The sequence below is a fragment of the Carassius carassius genome, chromosome 42, assembly GCF_963082965.1.
Source record: "Carassius carassius chromosome 42, fCarCar2.1, whole genome shotgun sequence".
Lineage (NCBI taxonomy): Eukaryota > Metazoa > Chordata > Actinopteri > Cypriniformes > Cyprinidae > Carassius > Carassius carassius.
The window spans coordinates 3,359,668-3,379,858 of record NC_081796.1 but is presented as its reverse complement, the minus strand read 5'-3'; the positions used below and the strand labels follow the sequence as shown (position 1 = coordinate 3,379,858).

The 20,191-nt window shown below is 36.9% G+C and overlaps 1 protein-coding gene across 1 annotated transcript; it reads left to right on the top strand.

Moving 5' to 3' along the window:
- The first annotated feature begins 7,962 nt into the window (after nt 1-7,962).
- Nucleotides 7,963-19,514, top strand: LOC132124230 (coagulation factor XIII A chain-like). The gene is made up of 15 exons (XM_059535152.1): nt 7,963-8,102; nt 9,537-9,697; nt 9,979-10,164; nt 12,080-12,331; nt 12,426-12,544; nt 12,646-12,753; nt 15,106-15,283; nt 15,392-15,530; nt 15,611-15,714; nt 16,562-16,650; nt 16,771-16,924; nt 17,021-17,299; nt 17,386-17,546; nt 17,642-17,778; nt 18,584-19,514. Exons 2-15 carry the CDS (start codon nt 9,565-9,567, stop codon nt 18,720-18,722), a joined length of 2,178 nt encoding a protein of 725 aa, XP_059391135.1. The 5' UTR covers nt 7,963-8,102; nt 9,537-9,564; the 3' UTR covers nt 18,723-19,514.
- The last annotated feature ends 677 nt before the right edge of the window (nt 19,515-20,191 follow it).

Genomic DNA, 20,191 nt, shown 5'->3' with positions numbered 1-20,191 from the left:
ATGAGAGCATAGAGAAGTGATGCACCTGAGATATTCTCACAACACGTAAAAATCTCTTACTTTCCAACACATACAGCTATAACAGACGGCTGACTTCATGAAAGAATGACATCACAGATAGACGAGGTGTTTCCTGCTTTGACGGCAGGATTTGTTAGATGGGCAGCGCAGTGTTTCTGTCATACAGACACCTGCACTGGTTATGCTGTACTGTACATCACCAGCCGGCTGAATCAGGAACGGCTTCTTTGGATACAGCTGGAGCTCTGTGGGGTTTCTAATGAGCTGATTCATGCGGTGAATCATGAGCAGCTAATGAGGGTCTGTGAAAGTTGGCTTTGTGCAGTAGTGCTTTTGAATAAAAAGGAACTGTAAGGTTAAAGCCCACATAGAATTAAGTATGTGTATATTAATTAGTCATTTAGCTCAGTCATTACCAACCAGGGGTCCAAAGGATTTAAGAAGGTTTGGGGCCATTAAGATTTTTCTTTGAGAATTTGTGTTCATAATACCAAACAATCATGTCGTTCGACCACAAGTGACCCTGTTGTAATGGCACTGCACATGTCTGGATCTCTCATAAATGGGCCAGGGTTTACAGTAGTTCTGAAATAAACATTTGCAGGTTTATCTGGTGTGTCTGTAGTCCGTCGGACCTGAAGATTTTTTTTTCCTGATTAAATACTGATGATGATGCAAGGGCGTGTTGAGAAATCGTGATGTCACGGTTCTCTCAATTTCAAAACCTGACACTTCAGAAGTGTGGAATAATTCAAACATTTTAAACCGGGGAGTTAGTTTTGTGTTCTGAAACTTAGTATGCATTTTTTTTCAAGTGTAAATATCAAGAACATTTAGATTATCCATTTCATGAAAACTGACATGATATTTGAGTGTTTTGCCCTCCTGTCACATGACTGAAAACTATGAAAATGCGGGGCTTTCAAATATTGTGTTGGGCAGTGGGGTGCCTTCCTTTTTAAAAAAAATGTTGAGAACCACTGATTTAGCACGATTCTTCTTTATTCACTGATTTAGCACATGGAGACTACTTTTATGATTAAGGTTTATTGTATGCTTTTAGTTTTAAAAGAACAGCACACATTTTTCAAAACTTCTTTCTCATTCTACTGAAGGAAAATTGTACAGGTTTGGCATGACACAATGAGTAAATGTGAATAGTTTCCTCCAAATCATGATGAGCTCAACCCCAGCTAGACAAACACTGGCCTGAACTGTGAGCCAGTGCTCAATCCTGCCAATAGCGGAGCCCTGTGATGGATGTGTTCTGCCTTTCCAGTCTCCCAGCACCTAGTGGGATTCCCGTGTTTGTACAAGGTATATCCTATTCTTGCCCCTGGAGTTGATATTTGCAGTAGCGTGTGGAGTGAACATCCTGACCATACTGAGAATATGACAGTGAAAAAGACAGAAAGCTTACAGACCAGTGAAACCCAGCCTGGGTTTGGAGGAAGATGGCCTTTGAATCACAATCTGCAGCTTTAGGAGACTTGGAAAGGTGTTTTTTTTACAGTCTCTGTAAGATACTTAACATATCCGTTTGGCTGGAAAGTGAATTATGGATTCTAACAAAGGTGACAGAAGTAGTCTTCAGAGGAGGCATATTAGCACATAACTCGAAACATGTGCTCTTTAAGAGAAGCCATGCTAGAGAAGCCTTGTAGGGTTTCATATTGAACTGTCTTAGTGAAACTGGGCCATGGACTGAAATCCAAAGCTCAGCGTAGGTTTTCTTTGTCCTCAGCTTTGAGGTTAGACTTTGACTCTGGAGAGTTTTCCCTCAGCTTGGAGGAAATCATCTCTTGCATGAGTTTCCACAGGGTCTTATTTTTATGCATTAGGGTAATAGGTAACTGTACGTAGACCTTTTCCTGAGGGTGATTCCAAATTTAAGCAGGTACGCAGCTGTTTGGTGCATTTTTACTGCTATCTGTCAAACGGTGTGAGGAAAGAGGTGAGGACCTCTATCAGTTTTGTCTAGTGTTTTACGAGCAGAGGGCCACGGTTTCAGCTGGGAACACAGTTTTTGAGGATCTCCCCTCTGTCATGGTCTTTTTTTTTATTGTATTCACTGCCAGATTCACAGAAACCTGTGTGCCCATGAGAGAACCGCAGTTCAACACATGTGCTAACCGCAGCTTGGACCTTCTGTCAGATTCTGAGAGGGCTGCTGAGCTTTCAGATGGAATTCTTCTGTGAAACATACAGATTTGAATGTCACTGAGGTTCAAACAACATCGGACCGGCTATCAAAAAAAACCTTATGTGAACTTTTCTCTTTTTTCCTCATTGTGAAATACTTTAATATATCATACCATAAAACTGTATTTTGTATCTGCGTAAAGTTAATTTCATCAGCTTTTAGTACTGTACATATAAATGGCCTTAAAAATTGCCCCTGGAAAAAAAATATATATTTTTCAGCAATAGCCAAAAAAACATTGTATGGGTCAAAATTATGCATTTTTCTTTTATGCCAAAAATCACTATGATATTAAGTAAAGATCATGTTCTATGAAGATATTTTGTAAATTTTCTACCGTAAATATATTAAAACTTAATTTTTGATTAGTAATATTCATGGCTTAGAACTTCATTTGGACTTTAAAGGCGATAGTTTTTTTTTTTTTTTTATTATTATTATTTTTTTTTTTGCACCCTCAGATTCTAAATGTTCAAATAGTGTATCTCAGTCAAATATTGTCCTCCTAACAAACCATACATCAATGAAAATATTATTTATTCAACGTTTACTGTACATATACACGTTTTACTATTTGGATTTTATATAGGTTTTAAACATATCTTCATCTGCCCTGGGAATGTCCATATCTGTGAGCCTTATAGGTAACATATGGCAATATCACTCCTGTTATAGGGCAATATAAGTTACAAAATCTTGAATGCAATGTAAACAATTAAAACTCATAATATTAATATTACTTAAAACTCATAATATGATCATTATTATTGCTGTAGAGATGTAGATTGTGTAGCATAATGCAGTTAATCATTTGGCGTTATGAAGCTTATGAGTAAGCCTCTCCCAAAGGAAAGTTTCAAAACAAACGTTTTGATTTAGGTTTGGCCACTTGACGCCACGCTTCGCATGCTGAAGACGTTCATTGTGCAGCTCAGTGATGATATATTTCCATAGCATCAACTAGTTACACAATCAGCATGTGGTATCTATTTTCACAGCATCACATGTCTGTTCATTTGAATATGACCAAAATACACTTGTTGTTGTTAAATCACTCTTTCCTAACAGAGAAAAGGTCACTTGACAGGTTCCATGTTGTGAAGCACACGCAGGGCCCTCCTCAGCTGATGCGGGGCCCGGTTGACCCCACTAAGGACAGTCCTGAATCCACATGTTTCCTCCATTCTCTGTCACTCTGTTGAGACGCAGATGGTGGAATTGAGTGTTCCTGCCATTCGTAATCCCCAATAGCATACAGTATGAGCACAGTCAGTGAACCCTACCAACTCCAGCCAGAAGCTTGGCCCACTGCTGATAAAGAGTTCCTAACCTTTCAGACGCGACATCACCTTCCCTAACAAAACCAGACAAGTGTTTCCGATGTGGGTCACAAACGGTTTAGGCAAACGAAGTGGGAGATGCAAAGTGTTTGTGCAGACCTGTTAGACTCGGCGGTTTACATTGAGGAAGAAGACTGGTGTTCAAAGATATAGAAATGTGATCATTTTCACTGTGTAAAGCATCAGTGTGGCGTAAACAGCGGAAGGTTAACATGACTACAGCAACATCAGTTTATTCAAATATATTCAAAATGCGCATGAAAACAACATTCACACATTAGTTACTACAACAACCACTTCATGCTGTTTTCAGTGGTGTCCTCTGCCATCTGCTGGATCTACTTATACTGACCTTACCTGAAACCTAAAACATACGGCCTGGTAATATTTATATATATATATATATATATATATATATATATATATATATATATATATATATATATATATATATATATATTGCTTTGTAATTAATTACTAATTTGAATAGAAACCTGTAGTAATACATGGAAATCTGATCCAAAATGGGGTTTTCTTTAAATTCACTGAAAAATAAATTTGAGTAATATGATGTCTTTGATCACACTCTCGAAGAATGTTCTTGTTTCCTCTCACCAGTGACATGGAGCCCAGACTCTTCCACGCATCCCATTTGACTTTATTCACAAAGTCCAGCATGCTGGGTTTGGGGGTGTTGCAGGGTCCTCGTGTGGCCTGATGATTTACAAAACAGAAATGCATCATAATTGAGAGATGAGGACAATCTGGTCTTATAGAGTCAAAAATAAAATAAAAATAAAACAAATCTGTATTTAAAAAGAAGTTTCTTATGCTCTCCAAGATTGAATTTCAGTAAAAAAAAAAAAATAATAATAAAATAAATAATTCCAGTAAGTTCAGACAACCAAAACCTACAAATTTGGTGACTTGGGTGACATCTGGTGAGATATGATGGTATCAAAATATCAAAAATATCAATATCCACTATTTAACTGTAGTACGCAATGGCTGCATATGGTCATATGTTATATATATATATATATATATATATATATATATATATATATATATATATATATATATATATATATATATAAAACTCAAATTCAATAACTCAAAAAAGAAATATGGTACCATGGCATGAGTACAGCTTTACTGGCTCTGAACATCAATCATTAATATATTAAAATGACAGCACTATAATTCAGTGTCCTGCTATGTGCTTTTATGTGAAATAATGAATGGGAGCATGTGCATATGCGCTCTTGTGTGTGAGAGGTGGACACCTGACACTGAAGTAGGGTAAAGGTCAGTGCAAGCTCAAGGTAAACACAAGGTTCAGGAGCATTTCTACTGCAAAGCACAACATGACTCCACAGCAATTATAGAAATGCTACAGACTGCAATGTAGTGAATCTTGTGTCTAAAACTGCTCAAAATAAAGCACTCAGTTCCCAACATCACATCTCTAATAAAATCAATTTTTCCAGACGAATTGATCAATCTCCATGGTGAGAGAAGTCTGATAACAGCTGCAATAACAGTGGCCCACAATAATCAAAGTCTATGTACACAATTCCGAATTCCGATTCCGAAGCTGTGCGCTGTTGTCAGTCATCTGAAAGGTTAGCTCCGCCCACGAATCAACACGTTAGCCAATCAGACATATTCTTATTCTCACTCTCTTATGAATTTAAATCAACATTCAAGATCTAAATTATCCAACGTTTAACAGTGATCAATGGCTACACAAGGAACTGTTAACGAAGCATTGCATTTTGAAGTATTTTGATTATACCGTGGCCGGCTCTTTGCCTTTTGACAGTTGAAGTGCCATTGGTATGTGGAGTTAACGAACATGAATAAATCAGGCCTCAGCATCAGAGTAAACAAGCGTTTCCCATAAGCATCAAGCAATGCAACCGGAGAGGCCGTTCGAAAAACTATTCATTTGAAATATTCAATAATATTTTGTATAAAAGGAATTTAGTTTCTGACAGCTAGTGAATGTGTACAGTGTGTCTTTGTGTACGATGCCCAGAAAAGAGTCAAGGTCTTTGAATATTTACAACAGTTCCATCTACCAGTTCATGGAATGTACATAAAGCTGGAAAATACCAAACATACTTTACTGGAAGAAATTTAACTGAAACTGTTTCCTAATCATATGTACAAAATAATAATAATAAATAAAAACTTAATATTGAGCATAACCTTTAGCTTATAACACTCTCTAACAACAAAGCAAAATAAAGCACCTCTTAACCGTCAGGATTACCAGCTGGAGTGCTCTTGATAGCCACCAGAGGGCACTCCAGCTGGTGATCCTGACATAAAAACAATCAGACATGATGAGTCTGGGCAATGGGTTTATGGGAAATGCAGTCCAGGATTGAGTGGCAAAGGAATGTTGTGGAGTGCCATCTAGTGGCTATCAAGAGCCCTCCAGCTGGTGATCATAACAAACCCACATCTCATATGAGGGAGTGTGTTTGTTTTAATGTTACATTTTAATGACCACAACTAGCATTAAAAATAGCCATACAGATACATTAATAATAATAATAATATATGTTTCTGATGAAAACCTTTTGATCTAAAGACTTTCCTGTTTAAACTGCTTATATTTGTTTTATATTTGCTTAGAATTGTCTTATGTTTAAGAAAAGAAAATTGTTGTTGTTTGTTTGTTTTTGATGATTCCTATAGTCCTTGATGACTTCAGTAATTACAGTAAATCTTGAATATAATAATAATACAAATGAGTGGGCGGGGCCAAAATATATGATGAGTGGGATCTGCATGTAAAATACACATAAATTATGAATCAATACAGTGCTTGGGTTAGCACATGCATGCAAGGCACAACAAATAATGTGCAATAATTATAAGGCAAAGGCAAGTTGCGACTCATTCCAAAGTAATAATTATATGACCGTTATCACTTACAGTTTTCATAACTTTGGGTGTGTTGCAGCTGAGGAGGACATTTCCAAACAGCTGACTGCACACTGTCTTACAGTGAAGCTTGTGTTTTATGCATCTGAAGTCAATGTTTGTAAAATAGACTGATTGAAATATATTTGTACATTAAAATGATAAATGTCTCTCAAGCAGAGGAATGATGCGAAGACTTCATTGTTCCATCATTCAGTGAAAATCATTCAACAGAAAATGTCAATAGACAAAAGACTGTTTCATGATGCAGGCCTCTGAGCAAAGTCATCTCTCACAATTATGTTTCTGGTTACGCTTTGGTTTTCTTGTGAATTTATACTGAAATGAAAAGACATGGCAACTTAATTTGCCATTTGGGTCAAACACAAGTTTCATTTCCCTGTATTTTCTAACTCTGCCCTCAGAGACACTTCCTGATATTCATCAGTATGAAATATATTAATGTAACTTATCTCTGTAATAATGAGACATACTTGTTTTATTTTTCTAAGAACAGCGTCTCACACACGTGTGATCAGTTCACACAGTTATCATAATATTCAATTGAAATTCGCCCAGATGCAGTTGTCTTTTTCTTTTATTACTTTTTTATTTGTGGTATTTCAGGTCTGACATATGAGTCGCTGCTGCTCGAGTATTACCAGTTATGACATTACTGAGCCATTTTCTTTTCAGTTAAGTCAGATTGCACCCAAAGTCATTTTTAACATCCCCCTTTTACACTCATATCACAGTTTTAGGCTCTGGCTGACAACATGTAGTATAACAAAGCTGATATGTTGGATTTGTTGTATAATAGCACCATTGAGGCTGTTCTTGGCTTATTAGTCAGTCCCATGTGCTGTGTTTATATTATCACTACTCTGAGAAGACATCATCATAAACATTTGATCTGAGGTATGATATTTCATCAGCATGAATTTTCATCTTCCCTATTGATTTTTAGTCAGAAAAGAGTATTTATGTTCTTGAAGGCCACTCCTGATAACCTTGAACTATAATTTATTGTCTGAAACTGACAACCTCTAAAGAATTGTGTAAATTAAAATGGCATTTGGGAACTTTATGCTGTTATTTTTGCACAATAAAATGTTGAATTTTATGCCTCAAAAGTAAACCTTGTGAAAGAAGGGACAGTATGCTCATAGTACCTCAGCCAATCAAATGAAGTGGTGAAATGGATAAACTGATGTCAATTTTATTCTTTTGACATAGAAACTAAAATATGGAAGTGACTTAGATCTTTGAATCACTGCCATAGAAAACATTTCATAGTTTTATAGCGATAACTATTATGTGTTATTGGTAAAAAGCACTGTAAGCATCATAACATTTGTCGTCTATTGTTAGTGATGGTCTGAATATGCTGTTGTCATCGAGAATCAGAATCAAGGTCACAGATTTGTCTGTCAGACTGACCTGATCTTGGGATCCTCTTGACTTTGGAGGCTGTGGTTCCTTGGAGGTGTTTTTCTCCAGTGGAAGAGGAAGTCCTGAGCGTATATTAATCAGCATGGGGCTCTTCATCAACACATCTGCCTGGAGCTTCTCAGCAGACCATCTACTCTTCTACAGAGACTGTGAGTTCAACACTTTTAATGAATCTTTGTAAAAGTTTCTGAGCTTTGATTTTGGTCATTAATACTTTGCTTTCAATTTGGTCTAGGTTTTGACTGTTTTCTGCATAATTCTCTCACATTGCAATTAAATATTTAGATGCATTTACCAGATTTCTGCAGTGTAGCTGTATTTGTATCACACACACACACACACACACACACACATATATATATATATATATATATATATATATATATATATATATATATATATATATATATATGTGTGTGTGTGTGTGTGTGTGTGTGTGTGTGTGTGTGTGTGTGTGTTAGCAATAAATTAAGAATGCATTCACATAATTTTTTTGTTGTTGTTGTTTCTTTTTTTTTGGCCATGATTTACTCATTTGTTCCCTCATTTTATTTCAATATAACCGATTTACTAAAACAAAAGAACAATTTAGTAAATCATTTTTTTTTTTCCCCCTACATGTCACGTATGGGTCTCAGTGGTATTTTATGTAGCACTTGGATGTTAAAATAGATCTTTTGTAATGTTTTTTTTTTTTTTTCATAAAATGTATCAGTGTTTTGCTTCACAACTACAGAGCATCTTTTCATTTAATTTCTTTTCTTTTCTCTGCTCTTCTCTTCTTTTCTTTTCAGAGATTTTCATTCCCTCATGATTTGAAATTGTTAAGCAATGTAATTGCTATTAAGTAAATTTGTTACTGCATGTAACAAACAGGGGAAAGAGGTTTCGGGTTATTTTTTATTTTTTTTTCTAAGAAATTAATTTCATTTAGCAAAGGTGCATTAAATTAATCAAAAGTGACAGTAGAAAAAATATATATAATGTAACAGAATATTTATTTTTCAAATAAATATTTCTATTCATTCTAATGTTCACAGAAAATATGAAGCAGAAATTGTTTTCAACATTGATAATATTCAGAAATGTTTCTTGAGCGGCTAATCAACATATTAGAATGATTTCTGAAGATCATGTGACACTGAAGACTGGAAGAACGATGCTGGAAATTAGATTTTAAAATATATATACATATTTGTAAAAAATATATATTTCACTTCTGAAATCATTAAAAAATCTTACAGACTCCAAACTTTAGAACAATGCTCTGAATAATTCTGTGATTGATGCTGCTTCTGCTTCTGCTTCTGCATTGCTCAGTTGAGAATGATATTTAATCAGTGCTTTATGATTCTCACAGTTTCACTGAGAATTTGCCTTTCCTAAAATGATCTGACACCATTTTGCATCATATCTTCCCATGAGGGAAAACAGAAAGAAATAGACAAAGAATTTTTCTTTAAACACACATGTAATTGCATGCACCTACTGTACTATCTGTCCTGTCCTCTGCAGCTGCATTGAATCTTCAGATGTATATGTCAGTATTTTAAAGTCTAATGTTAATATGATCTCTCGTCCAGGCAAACATCAAGACATCTTGTGTACATCATGTTTAGTGACTTCTCTACCCTTGAGCCCTCGGGACCCCAGAGAGGCCGTATGACCTTTGCCAACTCAAACTCAATTGAGTCTAAAACGCTTGAGTATGAGCATTTTAAAGGAGCCACACCAAGAGCACCCAGTAAAGTTCTATTCATTCATACTCAACTGAAATTTGTGCACGTGAAACAAGTGCTTGAAAATCAACATATTTATAGATTAAAGTCTTTTTTTACCATTTAATGGATAGTTATAACATTTAAGTTAATATAAATTGATGTATTTTGTATTGATGTAAATACTACTAAATGTCTTAATAAATATATTGTAACTGTTCTGAAACGGTTAGCCCTGACTCAGCTGCAATTATAATGTGTATATTCTATAGATCATCTAAGTTCTTTTTGTCTTTTTTTGTTCCAGCAACACAAGCTCTCTCTGTACTGGGTGTTGATATGTATGTGACAGACAACAAGAAAGCGCACAACACCAGCATGTACAAGAACACCAACCTCATTGTGCGCAGGAATCAAGAATTCATCATCATCATCAGGTTTAACCGAGCCTTAAATGACCAGCAGGACAATGTGCATTTGGAGTTCATGATTGGTGAGCAGATCTTTCAAACCATCAAATTTACATTTAATCATTTAGCAGACGCTTTTATCCAAAGCGACTTGCAGTCAAACAAACAATATGTAAGTGCTGTGACAAGTCCTATATAGTCTGATGCAGTACACATAGCATTTTTTTTTTAAATAATACATAAAAAGAGTAAAAACGTGAATCGGAAAGAAATAGTATAGATAGAGCTAGAGCCTCTCATGGTATTATAAATTGTATTATAAATAAAAGAAAACAAGTGGATAGAATAGAAATAGAATAGAGAGTGCAAGTGTTAGACGGAAGAGATGTTTTTTTAGCTGTTCCTTGAAGATGCTGCTCGGATTGAGTTGGCCAGGTCTTTCCACCAGCAGGGAACAGTTAAAGTAAAAGTCTGTGAAACTAGTTTTGTGCCTCTTTGGGATGGCACTATAATATGCCGTTCACTGGCAAACACAAGCATCTGGAGGGCACATATGTCTCATAATTAAAAAATAAAAATTCCAAACCAATTTCAATCATATGCTTTTAACAAATAATTAATTCATTAATTTAAAAAGCAAGCTTAACCTCAACTGTAACTGGGACATTATGAGATCTTTCAACAAGATCTGAACAAAAATGTCCCACAAATTAAAATTGCCTGTGCACAATTAAACAATGAATTAAGGCTGTCATGATTTTTTAAAAAAATGTGAAAATGAATGTAAATCTTGCTCACACTGCACCAGATTTTTATTATTGATTTATTTTCGCTGTGTTGAGACTTAAAATCATTGAGCTTAGGAATGCAAAGACCAAGACGCTTAGATTAGTCAGCACCATAGACTGTATAAAAATATGGACGTAGTGTCCGTGACGTCATTCATAGATTTCTGAAGAGGGTTTTTGAAGCTCAAAGTGGGCGGAGTGGGCCTTTGCCATGTTGGCAACACATCACAGCACGTCACTGCACGTCACTGAATAATCCAAAATGGGTAAAATAGCGGGAGCTGGTTGCTGAAACCATGTCAACCTAGCTCGACGGCAGTGACAGCAGCCGCAATCCACCTGTTACTCAAGTGGCCACGCCATTAATTATGCAGAACTTTAAGGCTTAATTTAAAGGGATGAGTTATAAAAAAAATTCACCCCCTCACAGTTGTCATGAATGGCAAAATTAGCTGTATAGACCGAAACCACTTTTTGTACCAGTCTGCAAACACACCAGAGCCATAATTATGACGTTTCCCCAAAATAACTATAAAAAGTTTTTATTTGTATTCTACAGAGCCCCGCACATGGCATGCAGAAAATTCCCCTGATATGCTAAATCGTGCACGTTTTAGTACAGCGAGGGAACGAATTAGTAAATCGTGTGCACAATTAATTTATTTTTTCTTGAATGTCATGTGTGGGGCTCCGTAGTATTTTATTAATTTACATTAATAATATTTTTTACATTATCAAGAGCAATAACCTACAATAAAGTTTTTTTTTTTTTTGTCATTATATTCCATTCATATTAGCTCCCGTTTCTAAATAAATTAGTTAGATTTTATTTTGTTTAATTTTAAACAGTCAACCGTTATCAGCAACAGTCAAAATATTTTGACTGATTGAAGTAATTGATTAAATTCAAGTTTTTTATATATATTAAAGACAACACAGACAATAATTATTAAGGTGGTGATGAAAATCAAATGATAATTTTTTTATTTTTTTTACCATTTTAATACCCCTTAATGGTAAAGTTAATTTCTGAGCCTGTTTTGGAGCCCACTGACTTTCATTGTATGACCAAAACCCATTCTTCAGCTGCTTCAGACATACTCAAAAATATCATACTTAAAAGTCATGAGTTTTGGATGATAAAATTATGATAGAATATTAATTTATGGGTGAGCTGTCCTTCAATACTGGCATACATCTGTCCTCACAGGCGATACACCTGATGAATACAAGGGCACCTACATCATTGTGTCCATTGGAAAAGAGAATCGTGATGGAAACTGGAGTGGTCGCGTGATTGGCATGCAAGGCAATGAAGTGATGGTGGGCATAACACCCGACGCCGGCTGCATCATTGGCCGATTCCGCACCTTTGTAGCAGTAATCACTGATTTTGGAAGACAGCGCACTCCAAGGAACCCTGACACTGATTTCTATGTTCTGTTCAATCCTTGGGACCCTGGTAAGTACAAGTATACACCTGTATAGCATAATGGCAACAAAATGTTATACTTTTAATGATGATAATGCATGTATCTCAAATTGTTGCCGCATAGAGGATGTGGTGTATATGTCCAGAGATACAGACAGGCAGGAGTATGTGATGAATGATGTGGGGATCATCTACAATGGAGATTTCAACAACATAACTTCCCGTGCCTGGAACTTTGGGCAGGTTGGCAGTACTCTGGAGTTGAATCTTTACAAAGAAAACAAATGTTCTTCCTCTTATAGTACCTGATACCTTCATTTAACATTTTATATGGTTTCTTGTAGTTTGAAAAGGGGGTTCTGGATGCCTGTCTTTTGGTTCTGGATGCTGGGAAAGTACCGCTGCTGTACCGTGGAAATGCCATCGAAGTAGTTCGGCAGGGATCAGCCCTGGTATGATGTAATATTTTGTTGAATGAATATCATTAGCATTCTTTTTTTATCACACACATAGACAGGTTTCATGAAAAAAGCAACATTTTGAACAAAATTACATTTTTGTGAAAGACCACATCGAATTCAGATCATTGATAAAAGCAGGAGTAGATCGATTCCAGAGGTATAAATGCCATACCTGAAAACAATACTTGAGTAAAAGTACAGATACCTTACAGTGACTCACCAATTCCAACTTGAGTAGTCTTAGAGTATCTGATTTTTACAGTACTTAAGTGTTTTACTTATACTGAATGTAGGCTCAACAACTGCGCTGGTCCTCAATACCTAGAGAAATGTGTACAATTTGGCAAAGATTTTATGAATTTGTATGAGTGTGGTCATATGAATTCGTACGAATATGTCTACCTTGTAAAATATGTACAAATTGCCATGAGATCGGGTTGTGATACCCAGTAAAACTACAAAGTAGCCAAAAAGATACTTAAGTACAGTAACTAATTACATTTATTTGTACACTTTAAAACACTGAATGCTTCCATCAACACCAAAGCTTGCACTAAGCTAAACCACTTCCAGGGGCAACATTTCATTAGGTAACGTGAGGCAGTTTTGATTAATATGCTGTTTAATGCGTGATTATAATGTTATTGTACATATGCAGCTGCTTACATGCTATCACTTCTTTCTGTTGCTTCTTCTTCTTCATTGTGTTTTAATGCAGACATTCAGTATTCTATCAGAAAATTTTTAATAGTGCCTCCTGATATATAACAGTGAAAACACGGAAAGCCACTAACAATAGAGTTAAGAAAAAAAAACATTAATAAAAAATGAAACCAAAATGTAATTTAATCCTACAGTTGGATTAGTCTTTTTGACCCAAAGTTGGGATGAAACAACCCAGCATTTTTTTGAGTTAAGATTATAGAATAAACTATCATTATATATATATATATATATATATATATATATATATATATATATATATATATATATACCGTAAATATATATATATACCGTAATTCCTCAAATAAAAACCGGTAGTCAAATAAATGCCGGGCCTTTTAAGCCCCTTTCACACTGCACATCGGACCCGGCATATTGCCGTAACATTGCCGGGTCGCCCTCTGTGTGAAAGCAAACACGTCCCGGGATTGATTCCGGCATTGAACCCGGGTCGGGGACCTAGTAACATTGCCGGGTTCAACCCGGGACGAGCGCTGTGTGAACAAAAGCCAGATCTAATGCCATGTTGAAGTGATGACAGACGTTATCGTGCAACTCTTTTACCAGCTGTTTTGAAGGAAGATCAACATTCGCAATGAAAAAATGTGCAAAAAAAATGTGTAATGAAGCAGAGATCAGTTAGTTTCTCACTTTCCGCGCTGACGCTGAGATCGTTCGCTTGCTTCAGTGAAATTATAACGTGCATAACGTTTTCGACTCATACATTACACGTCACGCCCTAATGTCACGTGTCGTTACTGGATCTTTATGGGTTGTGTGTGAAAGCACGCACATATCCCGGGTAATCACTGGCAGTGTGAAAGTGCAAAATCTAGCGACCCGGGAACAATTGCCGGAACACTTTACCCGTGTATTTGCCGGAATGGCAGTGTGAAAGGGGCTTTATAGTGGCCGGGGGAGTGGTCAACATGGACAAATAAAGGCCGGTCTTAAATAAAGGCCGGGGGAAAATTTGCGCAGCAGAGCCAGATAACGAACGTACACGCCCACTGCCGGAGCGTTTCTCATTCTCGAGTCAAGAACCGGTTGCATCGGTTTTCGGATCACCAGTACACTGAACCGAGAAACGTTTCTGTCGGACGCGTTCGAGCTGATAAAACTGAGCATGCGTGATTCAGCGTGAAGCAGACTGACACAGAAGCGCGTCTGAACCAAACTGGTTCTTTTGGTGATGGATTCTGAACTGATTCTGTGCAAATGTTATGATCTCTGTCCACTGGAACGCTATCGCTTTTAATTTAAAACGGGTTATTTAAAACAATTACTTATCAAACAGATGCAATTAGAAATAAAGGGCTGCCTCTAATAAAAGCCTGCTTCAAATAAAAGCCTGTTACCTTCTGCAGTTCAGGTAAATAAAGGCAACGGCTTTTATTTGAGGAATTACGGTATATATATATATATATATATATATATATATATATATATATATATATATATATATATATATATATACACTTATTTATTTATTTTTCTTTTGGTTTCTTTGTTTGTTTGTTTTATAAATTCCAACATACTTCCTAAGCAGTTGGTTTTATAAGAATATATATATATATATACCCACACATACATATAGGCTTTTTGGTGGTATATTTTCAGATTAACTCTCAGGATGATGATGGTGTCCTGGTTGGCAGCTGGAGTGGTGACTACTCCACAGGCACAGCACCCACTGCCTGGACTGGAAGTCCTGAGATCCTGCTCAAATATGCCAGAGACGGTTGTGTGCCTGTGTGCTTTGCACAGTGCTGGGTGTTTGCCGGTGTGCTTAACACTTGTGAGTATGGTGACGCCACATACATTATTTGTTCTGAAATTCAGGTTATTTAGTGTCTTGCTAAAAAAGACTGAGGCATAACCATGGCTCTATGATGATTTCACCCAGTCGTGCGATGTCTCGGGATCCCCGGACGAGTCATCTCCAATTACTGCTCTGCTCACGACAACACAGGCAACCTGAAGACTGACATTATACTGGATGAAGATGGGAGAGTGAACAGAAGCCGAACAAGAGATTCGGTCTGGTGAGACACACAAACATACACAGTCTTATAGGTAATGATGGTTACATGTTGTTTAGTGACAATCACACTGTGCTTTACAGGAACTACCACAGCTGGAATGAGGTGTACATGAAGAGGTCTGATCTGCCTGAAAAGTTCTCTGGCTGGCAAGTGATCGACTGCACCCCTCAGGAGACCAGTGATGGTATGATCCTCCTGATCTTCTATATATAGCCTGGCCTTCCTCTGAAGTTTACTTGATAAGGTTAGGAGACACTATAAATGAATTATTGAAACCATTTCCACCACTGAATAAAAAGTAATTGTGACTCTTTAGCTCGAAATTCTTACTGTCTTCTCAGAATTGCGAGTTATAAACTTGCTATTGAGAGTTATAAAGTTCAATATCTAAAAGAGTTTATATCTCGCAATTGTGTGTTATAAATTCAGAATTGGGAGAAAAGTCAGAACTGTGAGATAAAAAGTCACAATCGCCTTTTGTATTTTTTAATTCAGTGGCAGAAATGGGCTGCCATAATGAATGTAGAACACTGGGGTCCCATTACTTCTTACATTAGGCAATTATGTATCCATCAGGATCTACTATTCAACCCTGTTAAGAAACTTATTGCATGCAAAATGACTGAATAAATACTCTTCAGTTTTATGTGGGCTAATTCATATTCTTATATTTAGCACTGTAAGAAGTGACATGACAAACAGCCAAGTATTGTGACCCATACTCGGAATTCGTGCTCTGCATTTAACCCATCCAAAGTGCACACTTACACAGCAGTGCACACACACCTGGAGCAGTGGGCAGCAGTGCCCAGGAAGCAGTTGAGGGTTCGGTGCCTTGCACAGTCGTGGTATTGAGGGTGAAGATATTTGTACATTCACTCCCCCAAACCTACAATTCATGCCGGCCCGAGATTCAAACTCGCAACTTTTGGATTACCAGTCCGATTCTCTAACAATTAGTCCATGACTTCCTGGTACTGTTATGTTTTTTTTTTTAATACATAAATATAGATTTCCCCTCTCTCTTTCAGGTCTTTATCGATGTGGCCCAACGTCCGTCAATGCCATCAAAGATGGAGAGCTCAGCTATCCGTTTGATGCAAGGTTTGTCTTTGCAGAGGTAAGAAAAATGTCAATGCTCTTTGATGTTTACTTACCATCAGTCTTTAGATACAAGATCTTAAAATCACTGCTGCAAATTGCATTTAAACCATGGAAAAACTCTTTCTCCTATCTTAAGCTGAACAGTGATGTGGTCTACCATCAGTCTGATAAGTACGGAAACACAAAGGTCGTCTCTGTGGACACCATGTATGTTGGAAAGCTCATTATCACCAAAAGTGTGAACAGTAATGCCTATGAGGACATCACTTCTGCCTATAAATATCCAGAAGGTAAGCTCCATTCGGTCCAAAAACACCTGGACATGGATGGTCATTCCCTTGGCTATCCCCTTCCCTGTCATCCTTCAACACTCTTTCTGATTCCAGGCAGTGACAAAGATAAGCAGGCAATGCAGATGGCAGAGAATCGTGGTGTCCCTTCCAGGAATTACTTGAAACCCCCAGAAGCAGGTGTGGACATCGAGCTCCCGGCTGACGCCATCAAAATTGGTGACAACTTCAAGCTGACGCTCAATATTAAGAACCAGACCAGCCAAACCTGCACCGTCAGCGCTGTCATCACTGGCTGTGTGGTGTATTACACAGGCATAACCAGCTCGATCTTTAAGCTTGACAACAAAGCTGCAACTGTAGATCCCTGGAAAAGTGAGTCTGACTTTACAGGTTTGCTGTTGATTTTGGACACATGCATTTCAGATTGCTTTGCTTAATTTCTGAAAATCATTTCACAGCCTCCAGCATGGTGATTGATGTCACAGCTTCAGAGTATATGCCTTACCGGGTGGAACAGTCCAACCTGCTCTTTGTGGTGTATGGACGCATTGAAGAAACCGGCAAGACCCTTTCGACAATGAGAGTTGTCAGCCTCCTTCCTCCAGACCTCACTATTAAGGTATACATCTTCCATAACCAATCATAGAGGAACATGTGTGATACATTGATCTTTTCTATTAGTTGACAGACATAACTCAGATAACTCATCTACAGGTGACTGGAACACCCCGGTTCGGAAGAGATTTCATGGTCACCGTGTCGTTCCAAAATCCCTTTAACTTCATCCTGAAAAACATTCAGCTCCGCCTAGAAAGCCCTGGTCTTATAACAACCAAAATGAAAGCATACGAGTAAGATGGAATAACCTCTGTCATATTTATTTTCCATTCCTTCCATTACCTATTCACAAAACATCTTAAAGCTTTAAGTAGCTCTTAACTTGCACATTTAGGAGAAACTCTTAAAAATAATGGGCGTGTCAGTCCTAACTTTAGGACTCTTAAATTTTTGATCAAAGAGTATTTCACAAAGCATTTTAGTGCTAAACCAGCTCCTAAATCTGTGTAAGCTGGGGTAGTCAAGAGGACTCCTAAGTCACCAGACCAAATCTCAAACCATCCTAAAATGTCTGTTAATTAATCTAATTAATATGTCCTTCTTTTCAAGCTGGTCAAGACGTCACAGCTGTCCTTGAGTCCAGTTTGGCTTTCTTTCATGTTTTATGTTACATCTTACTATTAAATCAACCATGGTTATTCTATTATGTTAATTAAAAGGCTGTTTACCTTGTTGAAAAAAATAAATAAAATAAAAAATAAAACACTGGTTAGGTATGTTTTGAAGCATGGCAGCTAGTTTAAGCTGGTCCATAGTTGGTCATGAGCTGGTTCAAGCTGGTCATGTGCTGATACTAAGCAACTAGCTTCTGCTCAGGACTAACTTTAACCAGTTCATGAACATCTAAACGACCAGCTTAAACTAGCTCAAACAGGCTGTCATGCTTAAAAACATATCTAACCAGCATATGCTGGATTTTTTCAACAGCCCCTAATCAGTTTGCTTTTAACTATTCAACACATCAAGTGAGGTGCTGACAATGGTGTATATATATTATTTTGTATGCATATATACAACTCTATCCATTTCCATTTGCAGTCACATTGCACCTGGTGGTTCACTGAAATATACAGAGACGATCACCCCACAGTATCCTGGGAAGAGGATGCTGATAGCGTGCCTGGACTGCCCTACAGTGAGGCAGGTCACCAGTCAGCTGGAAATCATTGTGCAGTAACAGTTAACTGATTGCACGAGCGAACCAGGATGAATCAGAAGGGTTACAATTACCATTTTGTTGAATTGCTTTGCGTTGTTCACAAATTTTATTGAAATACAATATAATGTTGTTTTTTTTCTTTACTAAACACCCACACCTTCCAACACTGGATTGTTAAAAATATGATGATTTTTGATTGGTACAAAATTACTGATACCGGGGAATACAAGCATTTTAAGCAAAAACTTGTAAACTCATTTAACTGTACAAAATACACACAATCAAACATTAAATACCTATGCAGCATGCACTGTCTCCCTCAACCTGGAGGTCTGATATGTTCTGATTAGCAAAGTGTGGATGCAAGAAAGTTGTAAATTGGGAGTTGGAGGAAGAGTGGAAAAAACTGGAGAACCCCATAATATTAGGAGTGTTGGCAGGTATCCACTTGATGCAGAATATATTTGTGGGTGTGCAAAATGTTCAATGTTCAGAGAAAACAAAAAGATCAACAATTACCTGAAACAGCAACCTGATAAGTATATGTAAGTGTACTCATGCACACAAAAAAGTCTGAGTGTGCAAGCGACTGAAAGCTATGAAATACAATAAAGGTCTATTAAAATATAAGAAGATAATATAAATTATTTTCTAAAATTGCACATGAAACACTGTGGTTTTGGTTGGGTATCTTAACATAACTGTATTAATCAGACTGTATTAATCAGAATATATTGCATATTTTCTGTGCTACAATGCCACTGACTGTATTTTACTAACATAACAATAAACTTTCAGCACAAAAGCATATTTGATGGTTTTATTTGTTATTTATACTGCAGATCTTCATTAAGACTTCAACACCACCTGAAAAAAGTAAAAATATCTGGGCCCGTATTCATAAAGAATCTTAATGCAAAAAGTAGCTCCTAGTGACAAAATTCTAAGAAAGTTCTTAGAAATGTGGGCGTTTACTCTTAAAATTAAAGAAAAAATCCTAGTAAAGAAAAAAGTAATTCAGAAAGCATCTTAACCCTTAAAAGAGGTTCAAACTTGTTAGGAGCACAGACGAGGACTTTTAAGAGGCTTAAGAGTTTCTTTAGCAGAGGAGAAAATGGCAGAAAGACGAAGAGGCAGAAGAAATGTGTTGCAGACAATGGATGACAGTGAGTTAATAAGACGCTATAGATTAGATCGTGCAGGGCTCATGTTTGTGACTGATCTTATTAGAGATGTGCTAACATCTCCGACACAGCTCAGAAATGCCATAGCGCCAGAAATTAAAGTAATTCACAGCATTATTCACAGCACTAGGCTACATTACGATATTTGGCAACTGGGAAACTGCAACAATGCAATAAGTGATGACAGCAGAGTGATCACACAAACAATTACAGCACTTTCAGAAGATCTTATTGTGTCGCAGTTCATTTCGTTTCCACTGGACATTCCCACCTTGCAGGCTCAAAAAACTGCATTTATGAATA